The sequence below is a fragment of the Bubalus kerabau genome, chromosome 1, assembly GCF_029407905.1.
Source record: "Bubalus kerabau isolate K-KA32 ecotype Philippines breed swamp buffalo chromosome 1, PCC_UOA_SB_1v2, whole genome shotgun sequence".
NCBI lineage: Eukaryota > Metazoa > Chordata > Mammalia > Artiodactyla > Bovidae > Bubalus > Bubalus kerabau.
In genome coordinates this window covers 185,248,833-185,275,341 of record NC_073624.1, presented here as the reverse complement: position 1 = coordinate 185,275,341, position 26,509 = coordinate 185,248,833, and the positions used below count along the sequence as shown (strand labels likewise).

Genomic DNA, 26,509 nt, shown 5'->3' with positions numbered 1-26,509 from the left:
GAGCTGACCCTGTGTCCTAGGACCCTCTCCTCTGGCACTGTCTTAAAAAAAGACCCTGCCTAGGGGCTTCCCTGGGGGTCCAGTGGCTAAGACTCCACATTCCCAATGCAGGGGGCTTGGGTTTGATTGTTGGTTGGGGACCCAGATCCCACATTCCACAACTAAGAGTTCACATGCTGCAACTAGAGATCCCATGTGCTGCAGTGAAGACGGAAGGTCCCAAGTGCCACTACCAAGACCTGATTCAGCCAGATAAATAAATGAAAATACTAAAAAATCCCCTGCCGAAAAGGCATCGGGGACTTTCTGGGTTCTTTTGAGCATGAGCTGCCCTTTCTCCTTGTTTGCAGAAGATGCTGTGGTTTCCTTCACCACAAGCTGTGTTGGTAGCTGGTTTTGCTGCATGTCAGATGAATGGACCTAGGTTTGGTTTGATAACAACCCAACAGCCCTTCAGACCCTGGGGAGACATCAAGGCTCCCCCAAGGAATCACAGCTCTATCAGTGGAGGGCGGGGTCCCTGCAGGGACAGTTGGGGGATGGGTGGAGGCTGACTGTCTTGCCCTCAGTGTGGTAATATGGTAGGCCGGATGCCCCACTGCGGGGTGGGAAAGAGAAACCACAGGATTGCCCCGGGTGTGGGGCTGGAAGAGACTCTGGGTCCCCTGTCCCCAAGGAAGGAACAGGAGGGCCAGGGCTGATTCGGGCCAGGTGCCCCAGAGCTCTGCAGGCAGCCAGGCATAGGGCGTGGCCTGGCCCTGGGCCCCGCCCACCGGCCTGGTACCTGCTGCTCCTGCAGCTGCCGGATGGTGCTCTGCGCCTTCTGCAGGTCTTCGGCTGCCGAGCTACACTGCTGCCGCACCACAGCCAGTTCCCGCTTGATGACGTAGTTCTCCTCTGCCTCCTGTGCGCGCGTCACCTGCCCCTGAGGACAGCGAGGATGAGGTGCCGTGACTCTCTGCTCACACCCCCAGCTCTGCCTGGGGCCTGCCGGTGGGGAGGCCCAGAGAGGGTGGAGGCGGGGTGGGAGGAGGAGGACCTCCCACACTCAAGAGCCTGGGATGGGGTGCCCCCTAGGGCCTGGGGATGTTGGGGAGGCAGGCAGGAACAGGAACCAGGAGGAACCTGGAGGAACAGACCCACCCGGGACCCAGGCTCTGGCTTGCAGCCTCTGTCCCAGGTAAGGAGAAATAAGTCCTTGTCCACTTAGGGTGGACAGCACAGCAGAGGCCAGGCTCTGCTGGGGATGACAGGGATCTGGGGACAGCTGAGGGCCAGGAGGCTCAAGACGGGCTCCTGGGGGCCAGATTGGGGGGGTACATCTCTCCCCAAATCTTCAGTCCTGGACCCCCAGACTTCCACCTGCCCAAGACTAAGACTCCCCAGCCTCATCCCCTCAACCCCCAATTTAGGCCCCCCATTCCAGGCTCAGAGCCACGGTGAGGCAGGAGCTTCCAGAGAAAGCCATTCAGGATGAGGCAGCAGCAGAAGCAGGCGAGTGAGAGAAGAGGACAGGCCTTGCAGGTTGGAGCAGAGAAGAGCGTGAGGGGCCATAAGGGGTAGGGGAGTGTGTGTGTGTGTGTGTGTGTGTGTGTTGGGGTGGCTCAGCTGTGCACACACCAACCAGGGCCTGTTGCTAATGTAGCCTCAGGGTCCCCACCCTTATCCCTACCAGTGTCCTCTGGAGAGAGGAAATCTGTGCATTGCGTGCACACTCACACGCGCCCACAGGCACCAGGCCTTCACACGCATGCCCCCTCCCCCAGAGGGAAGCCTCTGTCTCCTGGAGAAGCGGTCCCCAGCCGCCCCCATGCACAGCGCCAGGTCTGCCCCCTCCCCCCTCCTCCCCCGAGGGATGGCAGCGGCCAGGGCAGAGGCGTCTGGTGGTCATGTGTGGGCACTGGGAAGAAGTGGGAGAGGGAGAGGAAAAGCTACAGTACCTGTATTAACCTATCAGCCAGAGCAGCGCTCTCCTACCCGGCGGAGGGGTTCCGAGCGACAGGGGGAGGAGGCAGAGCAGAAGGCGCGGGGACAGGAGAGGGGAGACAGACAAGAACCACATGTCACTAACGCGGTGGGCTATCTCTAGAAGCGGGAGAGAGGAGTGAGACTGGAGAACCAGAGAACCAGCAGGAGAGGGCCGGGAGGAAGACCAAAGCCAGAGCAAGCTCCATCCTGGGGAGGAGTCTGTGTGTGAGTAGGGGGTGGGGGCAGGGTCACCCATGGGAGCTGTGGGGCTGGGGCCTCACCTGAGGAGGGTTGGCGGGGGAGCCCTGGGCCCCCTGAGTGCAGTTTTAATTTGGAGGCAGAACAAGACTCAAGGCTTTGGGCCAAGGACAAATTCCACCTGCGGTCAGTAGTGGGTCAAGTGAGACTGAGCAGGGAGCTGGAAGTTGAGAGCCCCCGTCTCTACTCTCATATTTAAAAACAGGTTGGGGGCAAGGGTCAAGGCTATGGCACCCCCTCCATGGTGCACAGCCGCCCTCTTCTCCTTTCTTTTGTCAGAGCAGCCCACACCCAGGCAGCCCGCAGGGCGCCAGACCCAAATGGATTTCTGTGTTTGCAGTTAATGGGGTTATAACTCAGTCCCCCTTCAGGCAAAGCTTCCCCTTGGTCCCCAATTTACACAGCAGTGGAAGTCTCAGGTAAACACATGGTGGGGCCTGTGGGATTTATGGTGGGAGTTTAGGGTGGGGTTGCGCCTGGGGCGGGAGGCTGGCTGGCCGGCCCTCTGGCTGCTAGGTCCTGCCCAGGACTGGGAGGGTTTGGTGCTGCAGGCTGGCGGCCGCACCCCTCACCTTCTCCAGGGTCTCGATTCGCTGCTTCAGGAGCCGGTTCTCCGTCCGAAGCCTCTGTAGTGGGGGGAAGAGGGAAGAGTGCGTCAGAGCCCCATGTCCTGCTCCTGTGCACCCAGAAGTCTGTCCCCTTGGAGCCAGGCCATCTTCAGGCAGGAGGGCACCAGCATTTAATGGTCCAAGTTAGTGATTCCATAAAACTGTCAAGGCCAATTCTCATTTGGAATGGCCCACTAGGTATTTAAAAAAAAACAAACAAATCTTGGTTCAGGAAAACCAGTGTGATGGCTTGGGTGGATATGCACTGTGTGAGGGGGTATGGAGGGAGCAGCAACACCCGTGTCCTCCTCTGGAGTCGCCTTGGGCCTGTCAAGGGCAGAGCCTTCTGTGTTCTGGGGGAAGCTGCTGGCAGACAGTCCCCACCCCTCACGGCTTGGATTTGAGCCCCAAGGCTTAGAGGACAGACTTGGAGTCTAGGCCCAGGAAAGGAAAGGGGTCTTGCGAACGTGCGTGCTGTTGATGACTACATTTCTGAGTCCCTTTGAGAACCAGCTGCGCCCGACAGTTGTCACCGTCGCCCCCACCCCCTCTAATTTTCGAGGCAGTCTTCCTTCCGCCTTCCATGCTGTGCTGGTGGTTTTGGTGGGGTACTTGTGGTTGTAGGTTTCCCCGCAGCCTTCTGGGAAGCGGGGGAGGTTGATATCCACCTCACCCCTAGTTTCTACCCCCGGGTCCTTTAAGCAGTGGGTATAGAAATCGTTTCCATCAGTGGGTCAGCGAGAGTCCTGCTTCCCTGTGTATCACACAGGACATTCTTCCAGAGAGAAGAAGGTGATGGAAACATGCAGAACACACCCTGGAAGCAGCTATGTCAGAGAGGATCACAGACTTGATTGATGGGCGCTGACTCATGTCAAGAGAAACTGAGTTGGAGGCAGGCAGGGTCTTGCCAGAGGCTCCTGGCTTGCCGGAGTCAGAGCTGTTGCAGGCCTGGGTCTCTGTCCGTCACAGGAATCCAGAACCAGAGTCCTGACCCCTGACCCCTGGGTTCTGTCTACTTTCTGGCCTCAATGCATGGATGGCCAAGCTCAGCCATCCTTGGAGGAGCTGAGTGTGCTGACCACACCTCACCTCGCTCCTCTTCCTCCCAGGAAAAAACCTGATAGGGTGTGAACAAGGACTGTGGGGGCCTACATACTAATCACAGTACTGAAAAGTTTTTTGTTCTGTATTTTTGATACTTTGATATCCTGCCGCCTTGCTAATCCCAGAGATACTGCTGCTCCTAGGACTAGTTAATTCCTAGGGACAGTAGACAGCATGCCTGCTGGTCTGCCTTCTACACACTAAGCGGTCACACCCCTGCCTACCTCCCTTACCTCTCACACACCAAACCATTATTTCCCATGCCCTCAATTGTCCCAGGACAGTTGGTGACCACTCCTATAGCCCAGAGACCTGGAAATTATTCAAACCAGCCAATCTTGACTCTCTTGAACCTGCCTACACACCCTCTTGAACCCTGACCCAAACCTTCCCATGGAAATCCCAGCAAGGGCTCTGGCCCAGGCTTTTCTCCTGCCCTGCCCTGATGCTTCCCCATGTGGCCCTGCACACACAGCAGAGGTGTGCCCCTCTGGGAACTGTGAGTAACAAACTGTCCTTCTAAAGGAGGTTGTCTGTGTTTGTCACCTCACTGTACTTGATGAAAACAAATCTCAGGTTTGCTTTAAAACAGGCAAAAGGTGAAAGAGCACAGGGCAGGGACAAGGGAGAAGGCATCTGTCCTGCCCTGCCCTTGGGGGTGCTCAGGCTTGTCTTGTGGGACATTTCCAGGCTGGACATGTGGTCTGAGGGTCTGCTGCATCCCTCCCTACTGCTGAGCCCTCCTGGCCACCAGGTGAGAGCACGCCCTTGTCTGCATGAGCAAGACACATGTACATGTTTGGACTGGTGCATCAGTAATGCTGCCATTCCTGAGAAAGGGAGATGCTTAAAAGTTTAGGACACAGAATTGTTTCTCAGAAAACCTACCAACAGGGCCAGGACAATAGGGTCCTCTTTCCCCACTCAGATATGGGCAGCAGGTAACCTGGATTATAATCTAGGCTCTGTCTCTGTCTTTTGAGAGGAAGTTGGGATGATGGTGCTGGTTCATAATAATAATTTGAACAGTAGAGCAAGCGTCATCCCATTTTGCAGAAGGGGACATTGAGGCTCAGAGAGGTGCGTTCATGTTCCTGGCAGGTCACCCAGCTGGTTTGTAGTAGAGCTGAGATTTGAACTCTGGTCTGTGGGACGCCAGGCCCAGGCACTGTGGGAATCTGTCCCTGAAGAAGACAGAGCCAGGCTGTGTTGGGGTTTGCATTTGTGTCTGACCCCCACCCCTACTGGACTGGGGGCCCTCAGTCTCTGCCATGATTCTGGCACATAGTAGGTGCCTGCTAGATCCCTGTGGAGAGATAACCAAGATCACACTTGGAGGGTCGAAAGCAGAGGAAAGGAGATGGAAGGGAGTCTGTGTATAGAGGCTCTGCATGCCCAGGAAAGCCCCTCTGATATTGTGACCTACCAGGAATATATATTTGGTCTTCATCTCTGGTCCTGGCACAGCACTCCTAAAACCCTGGGAATTTTCTTAGAAAGGAATCAAGGTGTCACTTATCATGTTAATGAGGTGACTTTTGGAAATCCCCCAGGTCACCTAAGCATGGGGCTGGTAGCCAGGTGACCAGATCCTGTGATGAGAGGGTTGGAACTTTCTTCCTGACCTCAGGGAAGGGAGAGGGCTGGGAGTTGAATCTCGGTGCACAGGGAACTGTCCACCTGTTAAACCATGTCCCCAGTTCAGGGGGTGGGGGTGGCTCTCACTCTGTGCGGCCAGGTGGTGAGTGAAAGGGCAGCTGGGCCAAGGGGTCACCCCTCGAGGCCATGGGACACCCTGGTGTGTGGCCCATGCTGGGTGGGGCCACCCTCATCAGGGGGCTTCCGGGGCATCCTGCCCCAGCCTGGCCCATCTCCACCTGAACTCACCTTGATCTCAATCTGCTCCTCCATCTCCTTGCTCTTCATGGCCGCATACTCCTTCTCCAGCCTGCAGAGAGAGGGGAGGGCTGATGTGCTCACTGTCCCACCCTCAGGGACCCCCCTACTGCCTGCACCCCGGATGCCCACTACTGACCTCTTCATCTTCTTGGGGTTGTACTTGACCTGGTAAGCCTTGAGGATCAGCTTATCTGGACAGCTGTCGAACTGATGGGGGATCACCCTCTGGAAGTACTGTGGGGACATGGGTGGTCACTGACATGTGGGCCCTGACCACCTGGGGCCACCCAAGCCCGTGGGAGGCCCTGCTTCCCTGGAGGAGGGGCCTGGGCATGCCAGAAGTGTCAGCCAGAGCCCGTTGGCCTGGGGCCTTGCATGGCCTGGCCCTCTGTGGGCGCTCCATCAGTGTATGTGGATCGAGCGAGCAAGTATGAGAAGCAGGAATTGTGAGAAGGAGCTGCCTGTGGCCAGGACTTCTGTCTGCAGGAGAAGCAGGCTTCGGGAGCTCCTGAGGGGGGAAGGCCGGGGTGGGGTCTGAGAAGAGGGGCCTTCATGGCGGGGGCAGGGGGAGCCATGCCGCTGACCCAGGGCAGTGAAAAGAGATGGAAGAGGTTGAAGGATCAGGGTGGCAGGGACGAAGCTGAAAGAAGGAGCCCTTGGGGGCCTGCCTGCTCGCCCATGGCCCCTGGGGCCTCCACGCAGAGTTTAAGTGCACGCTGCCGGTGGACATAGCTTTCTGCGGCTTGGGACTGGGCTGGCTCTGCTCCACAGCCCAGCTGGCCCCCTCTGGCAGCTGCGGACAATGGGTGCCCGTGTTCGTGAACACAACTGTGGCCTTTGTGCATTCTTCCCCAAACCACCAGCTGGAGAACGCTGGGAGGGGGCAGGGGCCTGCATGATGGGGACATGGCAGTGAGAAGCAGGCTGGCCTCTCTCCGCAGGCAGGGCAGCTGGCCGGGGCAGGCAAGGGGAGGGTCAGCCCCAGACCCTCACTCCCTCCTGGGCCCTCGCCTGACCTGGTTGCTGGGGCTGAAACCACACCCAAGGCCTCCAGGTGTGGCTAGTATTGCTATTTGTCACATTAGGCTCTAGGGGACCTGGAGCTGGGGGCAGGTGAAGGGGGGTGGACTTCCGGGCTTGGCATTCTTCTCTCCCTGCTGCCAGGCTACTGGCCCTGGCCCAAGTCTGGCAGAGCTGGGGGCTCCTCAGGCACCCCCCACCCGCCCTCAGCCCAGGCCCTTCAGGGAGATCTTAGGGGGCAGAGATGATGGGAAAGGATCAGGGCACTCAGGAAGTCCACGGTCTTCCCATCTTTCAGGAAGGGTTCACTTGCCCAGGTGCCCCTGCTGGGGGCAAACCCACTACCCTGGACCCCTGCACACCTGGGACATCCCCTCCATGTCCAGCTGCATCAGCTCCGTCTGGTTCACCTGCAGCAGGGCGAGGCCCACCCGGAAGATGATCTCCAGGCCCTGCAAAGGCAGTGGGGGCAGTGCATCTCCGGTTCTGCTCTCCCAGGGGTCTCTGAGCCCTCCCTGAGCCCTGGGATCATTTCCAGTGGGGACCTGAGTCACTCCATCCAGAGTGCCCAGGAGAAGGAGGGGTCCTTACCTCGTACATGAAGATGTCAAAGACACGGGTGGCAATGGGCAGTGGGAAGGTGGTGAGGAAGAGTGTGAGGAACCAGGACGAGGCATACATGGACGTGTGGAAGCTCTGGGAGCGGAAGTGGGTGTTCAGGTCCGGGAGCTGCTCCTGGGGTCAGGGAGGAGGCCAGACACCATGAGGAGGGCGCTGGGCACAGCAGTCCACACCCTCAGGTTCCCTCTACCCGGAAGTGCCTGCATCTTCAGGGAGCCTTCCCTGACTTGCCCTGGGCAGCCCCCCCGCCACACTGTCCCTGGGTGGGGCAGAAGCACCCCAGAGCTCTGAGCAGCATGAGGGGGGACCCAGGCAGGGACAGCAGGCGGCCTAGCTGCCCAGGGAGCCTCACCACCACCCCCAACAATGCTCTGCATTTTGTGCCCAGACATGCTTAAGGGATGTTTGACTGGCCTGAACTTTAGACAGCTGGAAAGTGACAGAAACTGGGGAAACTGAGGCTGGAGATGTTAGGAGGCCCTGCTGGTCCTTCATAGGAAGAACGGACCCTTGGCTGTCCCCTGGCCTGCCCTGGGCCTCCTCTGGACTCAGGGACTCTCTGGTGGTGGCCAGCTACTTTGCCACGGGAGCTCTCGGCTCTTTCTCTGTGGCCCTGGGCCACTTGCTGGCTGGCATTTCCGGTCCCCTTGACCGACAGCACCTCCTGGTCCTCCAGGCCTGAGGAGCGGGCTTTCACAACCAGAGGCATCCTGCCCACTGGTGCTGAGCCACATAGCCCCACCTGCAACTGGCTTCCGGAGCAGGCCGGAGTGCGTGTGTGTGTATACGCCGGTGCTGTCTGCCAGCCAGGAGCGGGCCCTGCGGGGGCTACTATTTATAAATAGGCGGCTGCAGCTCTCTAGTAATCAGCAAAGGCAGGCAGACAACACTTTCCCCCTTCCACCACACTGGGGAGCAGATAGAAAGGGATGGTGTGGGGGTGTGTCTGAGGCAGGCCAACCCCTCCATCCTGGCCTGAATGACTCTGGGAACCCTAAGTTCTGAGAAGCCCCCACTGTAAGGACTGGCCCCTGAAGCATCCTTCAGGCAGTGCTCCACGGCCCCCTGGGGAGTAGGACCCCTTTCTGCCCTGGTATGTCTGGGTGGGTTCTCAGGCCTAGAATTTTCAGTCGAAGAGACTCCCTGGGAGGGCCAAGGTCAGCACCCGTGAGTGTGGGCTGGCGGGGTATGGGGGAGCGGAGTGGGTAGGCATGAACACCTGGGCCTGCTCACCTGTAGCATGTATTCAAATTGGTAGATGCAGAGCCCCAGCTCGGCCATGCTGGGCTTGAAGAGCTCTCGTAGGCGGTACTCCTGCATCAGCCGCACGAACACACAGAAGGCCTCCTCCTCAGGCATCTGGGGGCAGGGGGTGTCTGTGAGTGGGGTTGGCATGGGAGGGGGTGCCCACTGCTCTTCTCCTGACTTTGCTTGTTTCTGCTGTTTACTTTGACTGAACACAGATGGTGCCGGGCTGCCTGGACCCCCATGGCAAACCTCCGGTCAATATCGTCCCCGTTTCACTGATGGGAAGCGTCTAGAGGCTGAAGTCACGAGCCCAAGGCCGCCTGGCAAGAAACGGTGGAGCTGGGACTTGAACCCCAGAGCCCACGGTGGAGGCAGCCTCTCGTCCAGTCCCCACCATTCTCCCCTCCTGAGCCTGCCAGAGCCTCCACAGGAAACCCCCAGCCCCATAAACACTGCACTGGCCGAACCAAGTCTCCCGCCTGGGTTCCTCATCTGACCCTGGCAGGTGACCGAGCAGGATGGGATAGTGGTCAGGACCAGCTGCCAGCCTTCTGTGCTTGGTCGGGAGACTGTCGGAGGTCACAGGCGGGCAGGGGGAAGCTCTGACTCCAGGCCTACACTGATGGAGGGAACACTTGCTTCTGTCCACCTCCAGGGGACCGACAGAGTGGGCTGGGCTGGCCCAGGCCACCTACCTGCATGAGCAGCAGGCCCACGATGAAGGCACTGCCCTGGCAGTAGCCCACCTCCCGGTCCACCAGCGAGTAGGCCTGCACAGGAACGCACGGGAGTCAGGGCGGGGTCCCACCGGGCCGGCAACCACGGGGCATCTCTCCAGGGCCAGGGCTCACCTTCATGACATTGAAGAGGACCTCCTGGCCTAGGCTGTCCTGGCCCTTGAAGAACTCGTGCTCTGGGTAGGTGCGGGCGATGTCCCTGCGGATGAGCTTCTCGCAGGGGGACGACATCTTGAGCAGCTCTGAGTACTGGTTCTTAACCGGCATGTCTGTGGCACTGCACAGGAGCTGCCAGATGATGGCCCGGAAGTGGTGTGGGATGCCCTTGCGGATCAGCTCCTGGAGACCGGTCAGAGGGGGAGCGGAAGACCGGGCTGGATCCAGTCCCAGAGTGGCCTCCCCAGGGCCGTCCAGCTGGGCCTCGGAGATGGGGCCTGTCCACGCCTCCCCAGAGGCCCAGAGAGCTTGGCTAAGCCACCTCATGGCACAGAGTGCCACAGTGCTCCAGCCTGTCACGGAGCACACAGGTGGGAAGCAGGTGGGGGTGTCTGGGAGGCCAGCCCCGTCCACTCTCCCTCCTCCCCTCCCTCCGCCAGGCACACCTCCAGCCCTGGACCTTGCCCGCCCCCAGCCACTGACCAGCCTGCCCTGGCCCCACAGTCCCCCCACCTTCAGCAGCTTCTCCTTCCGGCGTCGCCACTCCTCCCACTCGTTGGCGATCCGGCCCCACAGAATCCACGTGTCCTCCTCCAGGTGGCTCAGGTTGGAGGAGGCTGAGGAGCTGGACACCAGCGAGGAGCCACTGTTCCGCCGGGAGCCATTCATGGAGCGCATGGACTTGGAGTCGGCCTCCAGCAGCCTAGGTGGGCAGGCAGGGGGTGGGGGGTGGCTGCAGGTACTTCCAGCCCCAGCCCTTGGACCCCAGAGAGCCCAGCCCCTCCTCCCTGGGGTCCCAGATTGGGTCTTAGTTGTTCTTCCTGCATGGCACTTGCTGTGTGACCTTGGCTGGTGCCCTAACCTCTCTGAGCCCTGGTTTTGATCCTGGGTCCCTGGAGAGGCTGCCATGCATGTGTCCCACTTTGTGCCCTGGGCTGAGAAGCTTGGGGATCAGCTTATTTAGTCCCGAGGGGCTGGCTTTGTTAAGATGTGTTTACAGATGAGGTACAGAGAGGGTGAGTGGCTGGCTGGGGGCCCATGGCTCACAAGAGGCTGCATTAACCAGCTGTTTCTGATGCTCTGACATCTGGGGCCTCCCTGACCCTGGAAGGACAGCCCCTCCCAGGCCTAGCAGATCGGCAGAAATGGTTACAGACTCACTTGTCAGTGCACCTATCATATGCAAACCAACCAATCCAGAGTCCACAAACCAACCACCTCTGTTAGGTGCTAGCACTCAGGGCCACTGTCCTCTGCCCTAATTACCCAGGGCCGGATACTAGACTAATAGGCCCAGACCCTGTGCCTCAGCTTGCTGAAGTTACTCAGACTAGCCAGTCCTAGCCCTGATTACACTGCCTCACCACTCCTGGCAGAAACCACAATAAAGGCTCTCACCCACATTTTTCTCACTCCCTCTGCCTCCTGACTGGTCCTGGTGCTTCCCCGGGTGGCCCTGCAGGGTTTATGGTGCGCTGTGCCCCTCCTCTTGGAATCTGTGAGTAACAAACTGTCTTTTTTTTTTTTGGCCTCACCTCGTGGCATGCAGGATCTTAGTTCCCCAACCAGGGATTGAACCCAAGCTCAGCATTCTAAATGCTGACCAGGGAAGTCCCCAGACTTCCTGGGGTCATCTCCTGATCTGCTGGCCTTGACTTCCTGGCATAATAATAAAACCCACACTTTAAAACAGGGGCTGAGCCAGAGAAGAAGGTTGGGAAGGGCCAGTTCCAGAGTCAGAAGCTTTACTCTTTCCTTCAACAAAGGCCTGAAAGTGCAGGCAGGGCTCACTGGGCCCTGATCCCATGATCTTCTCATCTGAATGGGAGAACGTCTGTTGGGAGGTGATGGCAAATGCTAGCCTCAGTGGGAGTGTTACTTGGCCTAGGGCTCTGAGTGCAGGGGGCACCCAGGAGCTTCCGTTTGGGGCCCAGGCTATACCCTGGGGCCCCACCTGGTCCCCCAGGGACCAACTCACCGGTTCTGCTCTTCAAGCTTGGCCAGCAGCTCCAGCTCATCGGGGCTGAGGTTCTCAGAGTCAGAGGTGGGGGAGCAGGTGGGGGCTGACAGGGCCTCCTGAGATGAGGAGTCGGGGCTCAGAGTGGGGCTCGCCATGGCGGTCAGGCTCCTCAGCTGTGAGCAGGGTCAGGTCACAGCACTGTCTGGGGACCAGAGACGCGTGGTCAGCACTGGGAGGGGTGCCTGCCCTGTCCTGCTGGCTCTGGACCAGTGAGCCTGCTGATCACCTGAGACATCTCCTCACCCCAGGCTTCCCACCTTGGGTCTGTCCACTTGGTCAGCCCTTGTCCCCAGGCACCCCAGTCCAGTTGCTAGCTCCTTCTGCTCCAGGTGCTGGCTACTAGGCTCCCCACTTTTATGGTGCAGACGCCAGCGAGGAGTAAGGACGGCCACGGCCAGGGCCTGTGCTATTCTACTCTCCCTGGGCATGGACACCAACTCTCAGCGGACACCCCTGAGTCTTCAGCAGGGCCAGGGGCCAAGGCTGCTTGTTACTCAGGGCCCCTGCCAGGACCTGCAGACGTCCCTGCTCTGGTGCCTGTTCTAGTCAGCCTTGGTCCCTGTCCCCAGCTGTGGTCTGATCTGAGAGCCCTGCCTCAGCATCCGACCTGCCCTGTCTCATCAACCAGAGTGGGCTGCTGGCACAGCCAGAAAGCAATTATTCTCTACTGTTAATTGTCTGGTGCTGCCAATGGCCGGAAGAGCCAACTCTTCCTGGGCTGGGAAGCCAGGGGCACGTCCAAGTGCTGGGAATCTGTGCTCTGGCGGCCCCAGAGCGAGAGGCACAGGCTCTGGTCGGTGTCCTGATCTTGGCCTGCCATGTGCCAGGTTGATGCTGGCCCATCTCTGCTGTTCCGCCTGTGGAGGGTGTGATCCCACCCTCCTGGGAGTTTCAGGGACACTGGCATCTCCCCTCTGCCAGCCTCAGGAGAGGTGGCTCAGCACTATGCCAAAAACAGAGGCTCTGGACTCAAATGGACCAGCGTCTGAAGTGAGGCTCCCTTGGACCCCAGTGAAGGTTCGGACAGCTCAACCACAGAGGGGCTCTTGGCCAGTTTCTGGAGAAGGGGCATCTTGTCCCCTAGGTGGCAGCAGGACAGTGACAGGACAAAAACATAGCTGCCTGGCACCCTCAGGTCACTGGGCACCTTCCCACAGCCCAAGTTCAGCCCCCTACCAACACCTGCAAGCCCACAGGTCAGTGGGACTTGACCCTGGCCATGCACTTGATTCTAGTCTCCTTTCCCAAGGCTGTCATGAGGTGGGAGGGGGACACCATTTTTTTTTCACCTCGTAGGGGTGCCCAGAACTCTCTCACCCCAGGACTCTGTGGCTCCCCAGGGAACTGGTTCTCCCTCTGGCCCCCGAGGGCCCCCCAAGTTGGGTGGGCACCGAGGGCTCTAGCTTTAGTGAGTGGTACAAACTTGAGGTGATGGCTCCCCTCAGAACCAGAAGAACTTTTCCTCCCATTGCCTGGCCCGGGGACCACCTGCCTTGAAGACCAAGCCACACACACCTCCAAGCCAGGAGCTGATCATTCCTGAGAGAGAGACCTTGGGGGCCGCTTGGGGCTTCCCGCAGAGTCAGTCTGTGGCTGCGGGACAGAGATGGGCTGCGGACAAGAAGTGCTGACTTGGAAGGCTCTCTGTGGGCAGGCAGGGGCAGGAAAGGCTGTGTGGATTTCCTGACATCAGGACTGGGGTGGGAGAGGAGAGGTGGAGAGAAGGATCAGAGCCCTGGAAGCACAGCTGGATTTGAGGAGGCATGTGGGGCTCGGGGACAAAGGCCACATGTGGCTGGGGCTGGAGCCCACTGTTTCCCTGCTGTGCCCAGGGGAACCCTAATCTCAGAAGTGCATTGCCTTCCCCAACCCCACCCCCACTACCCCACACCCTGGCCTGAAAAGAGCCCCGTGGTTCAGCTCTGGGTTTCTGATGAAAAGAAACAACTCGGGCCATCTGCTTGCAGAGTTTGCTCAGATACTTATCACATATTAATGTGTATTTCACACAAGAAATAAACCTGATCCCATACCCAGGGCTGAAATGTGTGGTCTGAGAGGCAGGACCTTCCAATCCCTCAGGCACTTTCTCTTGACTCACCCCCAACTCTTTAAACACTGTGCAGCCTGGAAGCTGATGCACGCACATTACTTCACACTCACACACTCACATTTACCCACACCTCACACCCCACACACTCAGATCTATTCCCACTCACAAACCATCTCACATATCAATACACGGATACACTAATACACAGTCTTGCATGCTCATGCACACATGCTCTGATATACACACAATCGCACACCTACACACTCAGATACACATTCACACGCTATCTTACACCCACACACCCCTTGCCCACACACGCACACATACACACTCACACACACCCTTCCTGCACTGACCAAAGCTCCCCATGCCTGAATCCAGTAGACAGGAATGGACGCGGGCTCTCTGCCCTCCGAGCTCTGTGAGGAGGCCTGACTCCCACCCACCTCTATTCCGAGCACCTGGACTCTTATTGGCTCAGCCTCTCCTCCCCTGGCACTTACTGGGTGTTGTCTGAGGGCCTGCACTGTCCTAGGGACAGGGATGTGGAGTGGAACCAGGTGAATGAGCCCCCACCTCCTCAGGGCATATGCAGCCATCCCACCCTTTGCTGGCTAGGCACAGAGACACAGAGACAAGTCAGGTCCCCTCGAGTGCTGAGGAGCCACTAGCCTCTGAGATCCACACACAGACCATCCAGGTCTGGGGTCCCAGCCTCTCAACAGCTTCAACTTCAATGCCCTTTGTTTCTGCTCCACTGTGGCCACCCAAAGCAGGGTCCTGGCCTAAAGAGTGGGCGATGGGCCACCTAACACAGCCTCTGCTGGCACCACTACCCTCCATGCCCCCAAACGCTGGCTGCATGGCTTAGGAGGCTGAGCCAAGCCAGAGGAGTGGGAGGAGACTGCTGGTGAGCTGGGGCCAGGGGCGGGGTGGGGCTGGTACAGAAAGGTCCAGATGCCAGGGTCCCTCAACCTCTCTTTTCTCCTTTGCAGGAGCGTTTGGACACTGACAACCATGCTTCTTCCTCCTGATACTTTTTTTTTCTGTTAGTATAATTTTTTCCCATGCCATGTGACTTGTGAGATCTTAGTTCCCTGACCAGGGATGGAACCCGTGCCCATTGCACTAGGAGCTTGGAGTCTTAACCACTGGGCCACCAGGGAAATCCCCTACACTTCCTCCTTCTCAAAGTCCACTCCCATATAGTTTTGAGACACTGGGCTCCTTGGCCTCCTGGAGCTCCTCCCCTGTCTCAGCGCAGCCAGAGGCCCCTTCTTCCACAGGCCTCACCTTGGCCCTTATCCCTTCAGGCCCTTGGTGGTGTTGTTTTCAGGACTTAAATGAACAGAAAGGCTTATCTGTGATTGTGACACCCATGTCCCTAGCTTTTCCCTTCTTTTTCCTCACCTCACCAAGGTGAGGACTGAAGACTGCTGGGCAGAGAGACACAGCCCCCTGCCCGTCCAGAGCATGTGGAACAGGGAGGAGAAGAGACTCAGAAATGATCACCCGAGCTTACTATGACTGATTGAGAGAAACCCTGGAATAAAAGATGAGGCACAGTGGAAATTAAAAGACTCTCCTTGGAAGGAAAGTTATGACAAATCTAGACAGCATAAAAAGCAAAGATATCATATTGCCCACAAAGGTGCACATAGTCAAAGCTATGGTTTTTCCAGTAGTCATGGATGGATGTGAGAGTTGGACCATAACAAAGGCTGAGCACTGAAGAATTGATGCTTTCAAATTGTGGTGCTGGAGAAGACTCTTGAGAGTCCCTTGGACTGTAAGGAGATCAAACCAGTCAATCCTAAAGGAAATCAACCCTGATTATTTATTGGAAGGACTGATGCTGAAGCTGAAGCTCCAATACTTTGGCCACCTGATGCAAAGAGTTAACTCATTGGAAAAGACCCTGATGCTGGGAAAGATTGAGGGCAGGAGGAGAAGGGGACAACAGAGGATGAGATGGTTGGATTGCATCACCGACTCAATGGACATGAGTTTGAGCAAACTCTGGGAGACAGTGAAAGACAGCGGAGCCTAGTGTGCTGCAGTCCTTGGGGTAGCAAAGATTAGGACATGATTTAGTGACTGAACAACAAGAGTGGAAAACAGTCTGGCAGTTCTTCAGAAAGGCAGACAGTTACCAATATGGGACTTGCCTGGTGGTCCAGTGACTAAGACTCCATGCTCCCAGTGCAGGGGACTGGGGTTTGGTCCCTATTTGGGGCACTAGATCCCACATGCTGCAACTAAAGATCCTTTATGATGCAACTGAAAAGATCCTGTGTGCTGCAACTAAGGCCCACCCAGTGCAGTCAAATAAATAAATAGGCTGTCTCTTAAAAAAAAAAAAAAAGTGTTAGCAATATGACCCAGCAATTCCACTTCTAGGAATTCTACCCAAGAGAATGGAAAATATACATCCACATGAAAACCTGTATACAATTGTTCACAGCAGCTCGATTCACAATAGCCAGAAAGTGGAAACAACCCAAACGTCCATTGGTGGATGAATGGGTAAGTGAAATGTGGTTTATCTATATGATGGAATAGTATTCAGCCATAAAAAGGAACAGACTTTTTCTGGTGAACTCTTTCCTGGTAAATCCTCCCACCCCACTGCCCCCAGTATGCGGGCTCACTTTTATCCCCTCTCTCTGAAAATATCTAACCCTATACCCCAGCCCAACACACACTTTTGGGTTTCTTTTGGCAGCACTGGGTCTTTGTTGTGGCACATGAGTTTCTCTAGTTGAGGCTGACAGGCTCAGTAGCTGCAGCGCACGGGCTTACCTGCACCAGGCATGTGGGATCTTAGTTCCCCCACGAGGGATTGAACCCACATCCCCTGCACTGGGAGGCAGATTCTTAACCACTGGAGTACCAGGGAAGTCCCCCAAGACACATTCTACAGCAATTCTTTGTATATCCACCTGCCTACCCTACTGGGTCATGAACGTACTGGGGGCAAAAGCTTATCTTCTTAATGTTTTAATCCAAGCCTCTAATGCAGCATCTGGCTGTTAGCAGGTACTCAATGTCTTTGCTGGATGAATCAAGAGAAAAGTCCCTCTGCCACTCAGCCAGGTGATCAAGGTCAACAGGATTAGTGATAAGTCACGTGGAGAGCATGTGCACTTAATATGCTGACATGAGAAGGGCCCTTCATCTCTGTGTTTTCCTCCCCAAGACTATGAGAAAATCATGTGACCAGTCCAGATTAAGAGATGCTTTAGAGCATTCCTGACTAGTCCTCCTGAACTGTCAAAGTCATCAAAGAGAAGGAAAGCCTAAGCAAGCTGTCCCAGATAAGAGAAGTTTCAGGAGATGTGATGACAAAATGTCCTGTGGGATCCAGGATGTGAGCCTAAGACAGAAAAAGGGAAAAGCTAAGGAAATCTGAATAAAATACGGACTTCAGTCAATCATGTGTGTGCCCAGGCGCTCAGTCGTGTCTGACTCTTTGCGACCCCATGGACTGCAGCCCTCCAGGCTCCTCTGCCCATTTTTCAGGCAAGAACACTAGAGTGGGTTGCCAGTTTCCTACTCCAGGGAAACTTTTGGGCTCAGGGATAGAAAACTGCATTTCTTGAATCTCCTGCATTTGCAGGTGAATTCTTTACCATGTTACCATCTAGTTAATTATAATGTATCAATATTGGTCCAACAACACAAGAGAAGACTCTACACGTGGACATCCAGATGACTGACACCGAAATCAGATTGATTATATTCTTTACAGCCAAAGATGGAAAAGCTCTATACAGTCAACAAAAACAAGACCGGGAGCTGACTGTGGCTCAGATCATGAACTCCTTATTGCCAAATTCAGACTTAAATTGAAGAAAGTAGAGAAAACCACAAGACTATCCAGGTATGACCTAAATCAAATCCCTTACAATTATACAGTGGAAATAAGAAACAGATTTAAGGGACTAGATCTGATAGACAGAGTGCCTGATGAACTATGGACGGAGGTTCGTGACATTGTACAGAAGACAGGGATCAACACCATCTCCAAGAAAAAGAAATGCAAAAAAGCAAAATGGCTGCCTGAGGAGGCCTTACAGATAGCTGTGAAAAGAAGAGAAGCCAAAAACAAAGGAGAAAAGGAAAGATATACCCATTTGAATGCAGAGTTCCAAAGAATAGCAAGGAGAGATAAGAAAGCCTTCATCAGTGATCAGTGCAAAGAAATAGAGGAAAACAATAGAATGGGAAAGACTAGAGATCTCTTCAAGAAAATTAGAGATACCAAGGAAACATTTCATGCAAAGATGGGCACAATAAAGGACAGAAATGGTATGGACCTAACAGAGCAGAAGATATTAAGAAGAGGTGGCAAGAATACACAGAAAAACTGTACAAAAAAGATCTTCATAACCCAGATAATCACAATGGTGTGATCACTCACTCAGAGCCAGACATCCTGGAATGTGAGATCAAGTGGGCCCTAGGAAGCATCACTACGAACAAAGCTAGTGGAGGTGATGGAATTCCAGTTGAGCTATTTCAAATCCTAAAAGATGATGCTGTGAAAGTGCCGCACTCAATATGCCAGCAAATTTGGAAAACTCAGCAGTGGCCACAGGACTGGAAAAGGTCAGTTTTCATTCCAATCCCAAAGAAAGGCAATGCCAAAGAATGCCCAAACTACCACACAATTGCACTCATCTCACACACTAGTAAAGTGATGCTCAAAATTCTCCAAGCCAGGCTTCAGTAATACATGAACCGTGAACTTCCTGATGTTCAAGCTGGTTTTAGAAAAGGCAGAGGAACCAGAGATCAAATTGCCAACATCCGCTGGATCATGGAAAAAGCAAGAGAGTTCCAGAAAAAAATCTATTTCTGCTTTATTGACTATGCCAAAGCCTTTGACTGTGTGGATCACAATAAACTGTGGAAAATTCTGAAAGAGAAGGGAATACCAGACCACCTGACCTGCCTCTTGAAAAATCTGTATGCAAGTCAGGAAGCAACAGTTAGAACTGGACATGGAACAACAGACTGGTTCCAGATAGGAAAAGGAGTACATCAAGCCTGTATATTGTCACCCTGCTTATTTAACTTATATGCAGAGTACATCATGAGAAATGCTGGGCTGGATGAAGCACAAGCTGGACTCAAGACTGCCAGGAGATCAATAACCTCAGATATGCAGATGACACCACCCTTATGGCAGAAAGTGAAGAACTAAAGAGCCTCTTGATGAAAGTGAAAGAGAGTGAATAAGTTGGCTTAAAGCTCAACATTCAGAAAACGAAGATCATGGAATCTGGTCCCATCACTTCATGGCAAATAGATGGGGAAACAGTGGTAACAGTGACTGACTTTATTTTTGGGGGCTCCAAAATCACTGCAGATGGTGACTGCAGCCATGAAATTAAAAGACGCTTACTCCTTGGAAGGAAAGTTATGATCAACCTAGATAGCATATTAAAAAACAGAGACATTACTTTGCCAACAAAGGTCTGTCTAATCAGGCTATGGTTTTTCCAGCAGTCATGTATGGATGTGAGAGCTGGACTGTAAAGAAAGCTAAGCACTGAAGAATTGATGCTTTTGAACTGTGGTGTTGGAGAAGACTCCTCAGAGTCCCTTGGACTGCAAGGAGATCCAACCAGTCTATCCTAAAGGAGATCAGTCCTTAGTGTTCATTGAAATGACTGATGTTGAAGCTGAAACTCCAATACTTTGGCGACCTGATGCAAAGAGCTGACTCATTTGAAAAGACCCTGATGCTGGGAAAGATTGAAGGCAGGAGGAAAAGGGGATGACAGAGGATGAGATGGTTGGATGGCATCACAGACTCGATGGAGATGAGTTTGAGTAGACTCCGGGAGTTGGCGATGGACAGGGAGGCCTGGCATGCTGTGGTCCATGGGGTCGCGAAGAGTCAGACAGGACTGAGTGAGTGAACTGAACTGAATACTGGTCCATTCATTATAACAAACATAGCAGATAACGTTACTAATGCGGAAACTGGGTGTGGGTGTGGGCTCTGTGTGAGCACTTTGTGCTCTCTTAATTTCTCTGTAAACCTAAAACTGTTTTGAAAACGAAGTCTACTTTATTTTAAAATTTTATTATTTTTTGACTGTACCATGAGGCATGTGGGATCTTAGTTTCCAGACTAGGGATACAACTAGTGCCTCCTACAGTGGAATTGTGGAGTCTTAACCACTGGACCAACCAGGGAAGTCCCTAAAGCCTATTTAAAAATTTTTTAAAAAGAGAGAGAGAAGGTTCTGTACCAGGGTAGACAGAAAAGTCCAGGACAGTGGTAATAATTGAGAGGCCCCCTTGTGGGTAGAGTGTCACTCACAGGGTCTCCAGATGAGGCACTAGGGAAGGATTTACACTTGGAATTTCTTTTTTAAAATACTGAGTGACTCAAGCATTTTTTTTTTTAAAAAAATCACTTCATTTTGTTCTTTCATGCCACGCCACATGGCTTGAGGGATCTTAGTTCCCTGACCAGGGATCGAACCTGAGCCCTCAGCACTGAAAGCATGGAGTCTTAACCACCGGACCACCAGAGAATTCCCTGCACTTGGATTTCTGACTCTAGAGTCTTAACCCCAAGCTGATCCGCTGAGCTTCCACTCTCTCTGCATACTTTAGAAATAACTCACGTAAAACATGGAGTGCAGTGGGCACTCTGTAAATGAGTTACTCTTTTTCACCCGGGAGAGTGAGTGTGTGTGCTCCATCATTCTGAGGCAGGAAGAAAGACCCCATAGTCCCTTTAATTTTGTTTCCCTACCTGCTCTGCCTCTGCCCCCCAGCCCCCACCACAGCTTCTTACCTCTGCAGTCCCCAGCCTTTTTGGCACCAGAGATTGATTTCATGGAAGACAGTGTTTCCATGGACCAGGGGTTTGGGGGGATGGTTTCAAGATGATTCAAGCACAGTACACTTACCATGCACTTTATTTCTAATCTAATGCTGCCACTGATTTGACAGGAAGTACTGGTCCCTGGCCTGGAGGTCCCCTGCTCTACCTCTAATGATTATAGGGACATAGAATCATTTCTGAACCTGAAGTCTTCAAAGATACCTGACCCCATCTACCCAGCCTGACAGACTGTCAGGTGGGCGACACAGACCACCCTGACTCTGATGTCTTGGGCTCTTTTCCCTTGGCAATGGGGTGGGCATTTGATGGGTGAGCTGCCCCTTGGGTAACAAGGATGGCTTCTGGAATCCAGGTGGTCACTGCCGGCCCTCCTCTCATCCCCAGTTCTAGCCTCTCCTCTGTGCCACACAGAATGTTTCCATGTCCATGTACCTCCCTCCCCGGTCATGTGTGTAGATAACTGATCCCAGGTCTCCTGGTCTCCAAGGAGAACTTCGGGGCCAGAAGCCTGGGTTCAAATCCCTCTTCTCCCAGTTTCTTGCTTTCTGATCTGGGTATGATGCACTTTATGCCAATTTCCTCATCTGAAAACATGGCTGATGATAGTACCGACTTCATGGGTTTTGTTGGGAGGAATGTACAAGCTAAAACCTGTCAAGTGCCTAGGAGGGGAACTGGCCTGTAATATTCTCCTGGCTGGAAAGTTCCATGAGGGCAGGGGCTGACCTGCCCACTACTGGATCCCCAGCATCCAGTGGACCATCAGGCATCTGACATTTGTGGACTGAAGAAACAAACTTCTCCTCCTCAGCAGGCCCATCCCTTCTGTGGTGGCTCTGTTTAAATGTTAAATGCAGTAAAACTATAATCATCTTTATTAGTAGTAACAGCAGCAGCAATAAACAACCTCAGGCTAAAATCTGAGGGGCAGATGACCATTATGACCATTGGAATCTCTTCTGACCTAAAAAAAACCCAAAACTTTACTATCCTTCATGTCAGCAGCTAATACTTCCTGCCACTGTCACAAGTTCCTTCCAGGCAAATCCTTCATTTCTCTATATTTCAGTGTCCCTGAGGACGACAAAGAAAACAATTTAAAGCCCCCAGAAGCCCTCCAGGGACAGGTGAGTAAGAGAAATGGCATCCTGTGCACGCTCTTGGCTCTTCAAGTGAAGATGGTAGCTTTCCTGCTGTGAAGGCTGGCTAGGCTGGGGGCTGGGGTGGGGTGCATCTTCCCTGTCTTAGTGGGCTCTCCAAGTAGATGGACACAACCTCTTTCTGCAGAAGAGATCCAGGCCCTCTTGCAGAAGTGAGTGAATAGGGAGGATGCTCAGCTCCTGAAATCAACCAAGTGTTTACTGAACATCTTCTGCATGCCCTGTTCTCGCCTTGGACTCAGCCATGAACAGACATGCGCCTTGCCCTTGTGGGACTTGTGGACTGGAAAACAGCCGCCAATGAAACAATCTCATGGAGGCATCCCTGGAGGTCCGGTGGTTAAGACTCTATGTTTCCAATGGCAGAGGGCATGGGTTTGATCCCTGGTTGGGGAACTAAGTTCCCACATGCCCCATGGCACAGCCAAAAGATTAAAGAAAAAGAAAAGAAATGATCTCACCAACACATCATGATGAGAAATGAAATAGAAGTGCAGGTGAACTGTGCCAGTGAGGCCCTTGAGATCTCCCTGGAGGGCCCAATCTCTTCCTTGGCCCTGGCGGTCAGCTCTCCTAACTCACCTCCCCTTTGCCCTGTGTTCGGCTTCTAGAGCATGTGTGCTGCAGACATCCCTGGGCAGGGTAGGGTTGACTGCTGTTCCAAGTTCAGTTCCAAATACTGACCCCTTTGACCAGGGAGGGTCCCCCAGTATGTGCCCCGTGGACTGCATGCAGGACATGAAGGTGTATAGGATGAAACCCACCCAGGAGGCGCATCTCCCTGTACTCGCCACGCTTGCTCCTGCTGCCCAGGCCTTGGGCCAAGCGTTCAGGCTGCCTGAATGCCCTTCCCAGCCACGCCTGCCTGGACAGCCAGAGAGCTCCTCTCCCAACTCATACGTCATCCCTGCTCCCCCTTCCCTGATGCCTCTGGGATGCGCCGGGCCCTTCCCTCTGCTCCCAGCACATGCCATCCATTAATCTGTCTCCTGCTTCCACACGGGATGTGGTGGTCAGGGCAGGGGCTGGAATGCCGCTTCTTCTGGGTGGTTTGGGGGGATTAAGTGAGATGATATGTAAATGGTGCTGGCACCAGGCATGGCACATGGCACAGCCTGATTGGCATGAGCTACTGGTTTCAGCTCTGGCCTCCTGAAATGGAGAGGGGCTTTAGACACAGGGCATGGGCCACACCTGACATTCCTTCATACCCTAACCCCTGACTCAATTCCCAGTTCACTGTTGGGGACCTCACCTGGAACAACCAGCACCTGTATTCTGCAAGGGGAAACTGAGATCAGGATCCTCTGTGCCCCCTGTGCCCTACATCAACAGCACAGACACAAAGACCCACCCCGGACCCCAGACCAGGGTAAAAGGGCTCACCAGTCCTCCTTGGGAGCCTTCTCATTTTTTCCTGAGGAGCTCACAGTCTGTCCTGGGAGGCTCCTGACCCCAGTGCATCAGCACAAAGTCTCCCCCTCCCCAGGGAGGCTGTGGAGTTTGCTTCCTGTGTGCCTTGTGACCTTCAGGAGTCTCCCCTTCTCTCCTCCCTTCAGCACGTGGACAGAACAAACCTCACTCTGCCCCACGTCAGAGGGCTCCATGGGGCGTGGGCATCGCCAGCCAGTGGGCCCCCGACTGCCCTCTGTCCCTCTGGGAGGTTCCTGTGTGACCACAAATCCCATAACAGACTGTCTCTCAGCCCTGAGCATAGTCCAGCCATGGAAGGACAGCCACTATTCACCGAGGCATCAGCGAATTACAACCAGGGGACCGAGAAGGCCAGTGACTCTACTAGCGCCCACAGGTGGGGAAACTGCCCCACAGACCCCATGGACCCCTCTTCCACATGGCGCCCAGGGGGACACTGAGGGACACATCCTAATCTCGCTGGCTCCCCTGAAGTCCCAGGTCTTGGTCGTGGGATTTCTCTCCCCATTTTCCAGATGGGTAAGTCAAGGCCTCAAGCCAAGATGCAGTTTTCCCCAGAGCCACCCAGAAACCACTGGTGAATGTCCACAGAGAAGCTGGGCTTATTTCTCTGGGGTTTTCCAGGCAGGCTCAGGTCAGATGAAGGAGACAGCAGGCAGCACTGGACTGATCCAGATTCCCTTTGAGGGGGCCTGGGGCTCCTCCTCAACCTTGTGGTCCTGGACACGCTGTCTCCCCAGTTCTCTGATCTGCCCCCCTCTGTGACTTCCCCCTTCCTGTGCCAGGGCCGGACTACCTGCGGGCAACCGCTGAAGCCCAGGGGAACCCACAGGTTGGACACAACGGGGTGGGCTGTGGGTCAGCCAGCCAGGGCCAGCTGGGCAGAAAGAGCTAGAGCACCTAGAAAGACATGTGGACACAGGTCCCCCAGCTCCATCCCAGTCAGGCTAAGGTGGGGAAAAAAAACAACAAAAACCAAGCCGACTCCTCACTCGTGTTCCACCCAAGCCTCTTCAGCACATTTTTCCCTTCTGAAAATATTCCTTAACAAAGAGCTGCCTGCTTCTGGCAGGCCCAAACCCAGCCCCACCGGGTCCCAAATGCCAGGGTGGGTGGAAGCTGTTTCATTTTCTCATGACACACTGGCCATGGGGGAAGGAGCTCCCGGGTCAGTCAGGGGCGGCACCTCGGTAGCTGCTGCCATCTGAGGCCAGCAGGCATGATGGGGTCAGGATGCTGGTCCTACCAGTCTGGTCAGACTTCAGGACTGGGGCCAGGGGCAGCCGGCACCCCCACCCTCTGCCATGGGTGGCATCAATCAGGGGGCAGGCACTGGGTCTTTGGGGGAGACTGGTGTAGGGGAGAGAAAGAGGGAGCACCCTTCCCTCTGAAGGGGTAAAAAATGGGGAGAGATGGATGAATGGGAAGAGGTCTGGGGCAGGTGTCCACAGGGATGCTGGGAGATTCTGGGTCACTCCGCCACCTGCAAGGCCCCTGTGGGGGCACTGGTTCAGGCAGGCTGGTGTGGACGGAAAGGCTGGCCACCTGGGGCAGGGCAGGCAGCTGACATCAGAGTCTCTGCCTGAGCTGGGAGCTGGTGGCGGCTTCCAGGAGGACTTGGGCAGGTGAATTCCAAGGAGGAGTGCTAAAGTGCTGAGGAGGGGGGTGTGTGTGTGTATGTGCATGTGTGCGTGTGTATGGGAGGCAAGTGTGTGTGTGTGTGCGCGTGCGCGAGCATGCACATGTGTGTGTGTGTATGGGAGGCAAGTGTGTGTGTGTGTTGTATGTGTGTGTATGGGAGGCAAGTTGGGGGGGTTCCCAACTGCCTGGGTCTGTGTTGGAGGTCTTAAGTGTTTCTGTGTGTGTTGGGGATCCAAGAGTCAGACTGTGTGTGTGTGTGTGAAGGGCTCCTAATGTCTGTGTATGAGGGGTCCAGGCCATCTATCACACCCATCCTGGGCCCCTCATACTCATATCAGTATGAGCTGTTGAGGATTCATAGCTTTCGCTCTGTTGGCTCTCAGGTGTGTGTGTGTGTGTGTGTGTGTGTGTCTGTGCAAGTGAGTGGGGCCCTCAGAGGGGTGGGTGTCCCTGGTTGGGGAGGGGGTTCAGACTATCTGTTGGGCTGTCCGGAGCACAAGGTGAGGGTGGATTTTCAGGAAGCAGGGATCGAGGGGAATCAGGATCAGGGGTGTGTGTGGGGAGGATCCCAGGAGTGGTTTTCGGGGGTGCCCTTGGGCATGGGGCTTCTGGGGGTGGGAGATGGGCCAGCAGGCTGAAGTGAGGCTTGTGGGCAGGAATCCAGATTTACAGAGGCTGAGGAGGGGTCAGACTGGAGGGGTATGGCTCTAAGGCTGGTATCTAAGGGGGTGGGGGCAGGTCTGGGCCCAGGGATGGGATATGAAGTGAGGAAAGGGACGGCGTGACCAGGGGTCTACAGATGAAAGGAGTCTTCGGGGATCCGGAGAGAGAGAGGACGGGGATCCTGGGCTTGCGGCGGGGTGGGGGGCGCTTGTAGGGGGCGGGTCTGTGGGGTGGTGACTGGGGGAGCCTTGAAGGGCCTGGAAAGGGGTCCTGAGGGTCAGTAAAGAGGGTGAGCGGGGGTCACGGGACTAAGGGGGGGGCTCCCGGGAAGGGGGCGGTGTTGGGGGGGAGGGCACCTGGAAGGGTCCTGGGAGGGGCCCAGAGGGGTCGGGAAGCTCCAGGAACGAGGATGTGCAGGGGCCAGGGCCCGAGGTTGACGGCCTGTGTCCGTGCTGGGAGTGCCGAGGGCTCCCGGGGCGGGTTCCGGGGCAATAGGCCCGGAGTCCCGGTCTTGCCCGGCCCCCGTGGGCCGCAACGCGGAGCCGCGGGCCTGAGAAGGCGCCCGGGAGGCCCGGCCCGCGCCGCCTACCTACCTGTGAAGAGCGCGCCATCGCCATGCCGAGTCTCGCCGTCCCGGGCCGCGCCGCCGGATCCCCGCCGTGTCGCTCGCCCCGCAGCCCCGGCCCGGCCCGGCCCCCTCAGCCGCCCCCCGGGACCGCGGTCGCCGCCGGCTCCGCCGCTGCCATTTCACCCGCTGACAGGAGCCGCTGCCCCGCCCCCGAGGCCCAGTCAGCCAATTCACCGCCCCCAGCCGCTCTGGCTCCGCCCACTGTCAAGGAGTGATGGCGTGTTTGGCCAATCCGTGGTCATACCGTAAGGCGGGCCCTGGCTACGGCCAGAAGGTTGCCGCCTTTAAGGAGAGAAGCGAATTGAAGTTAGGGAAGCAGTGAAGGACGGGTAGTTTTGCCTATCGAAATGTGGCGCCCTGTTGATCAACACTTGGAAGGACCAATAGCGAGGAGAGAGGGGTGTGTCTCTGAGGAAA

The 26,509-nt window shown here is 55.3% G+C and overlaps 1 protein-coding gene across 3 annotated transcripts in view; it reads right to left on the bottom strand.

Annotated features, from left to right (window-relative positions):
* EVI5L (ecotropic viral integration site 5 like) overlaps positions 1–26,223 on the bottom strand; it is a 32,848-nt gene extending 6,625 nt beyond the window's left edge. For 2 of the 3 annotated variants that reach the window (XM_055545622.1, XM_055545637.1), the window contains exons 1-13: positions 26,058–26,223; positions 11,601–11,784; positions 10,136–10,325; positions 9,581–9,805; positions 9,425–9,499; positions 8,715–8,840; positions 7,452–7,595; positions 7,223–7,312; positions 5,977–6,074; positions 5,829–5,889; positions 2,799–2,852; positions 1,941–1,973; positions 785–925 (exon numbers count right to left, since the gene is read on the bottom strand). In XM_055545622.1, coding sequence (XP_055401597.1) covers positions 785–925; positions 1,941–1,973; positions 2,799–2,852; positions 5,829–5,889; positions 5,977–6,074; positions 7,223–7,312; positions 7,452–7,595; positions 8,715–8,840; positions 9,425–9,499; positions 9,581–9,805; positions 10,136–10,325; positions 11,601–11,737 — 1,374 coding nt within the window. In that variant the 5' untranslated portion in view covers positions 11,738–11,784; positions 26,058–26,223. The remainder of the gene's footprint in view (positions 1–784; positions 926–1,940; positions 1,974–2,798; positions 2,853–5,828; positions 5,890–5,976; positions 6,075–7,222; positions 7,313–7,451; positions 7,596–8,714; positions 8,841–9,424; positions 9,500–9,580; positions 9,806–10,135; positions 10,326–11,600; positions 11,785–26,057) is intronic. The other variant, XM_055545631.1, reaches the window with a different exon arrangement.
* Between the last annotated feature and the right edge of the window lie 286 nt (positions 26,224–26,509).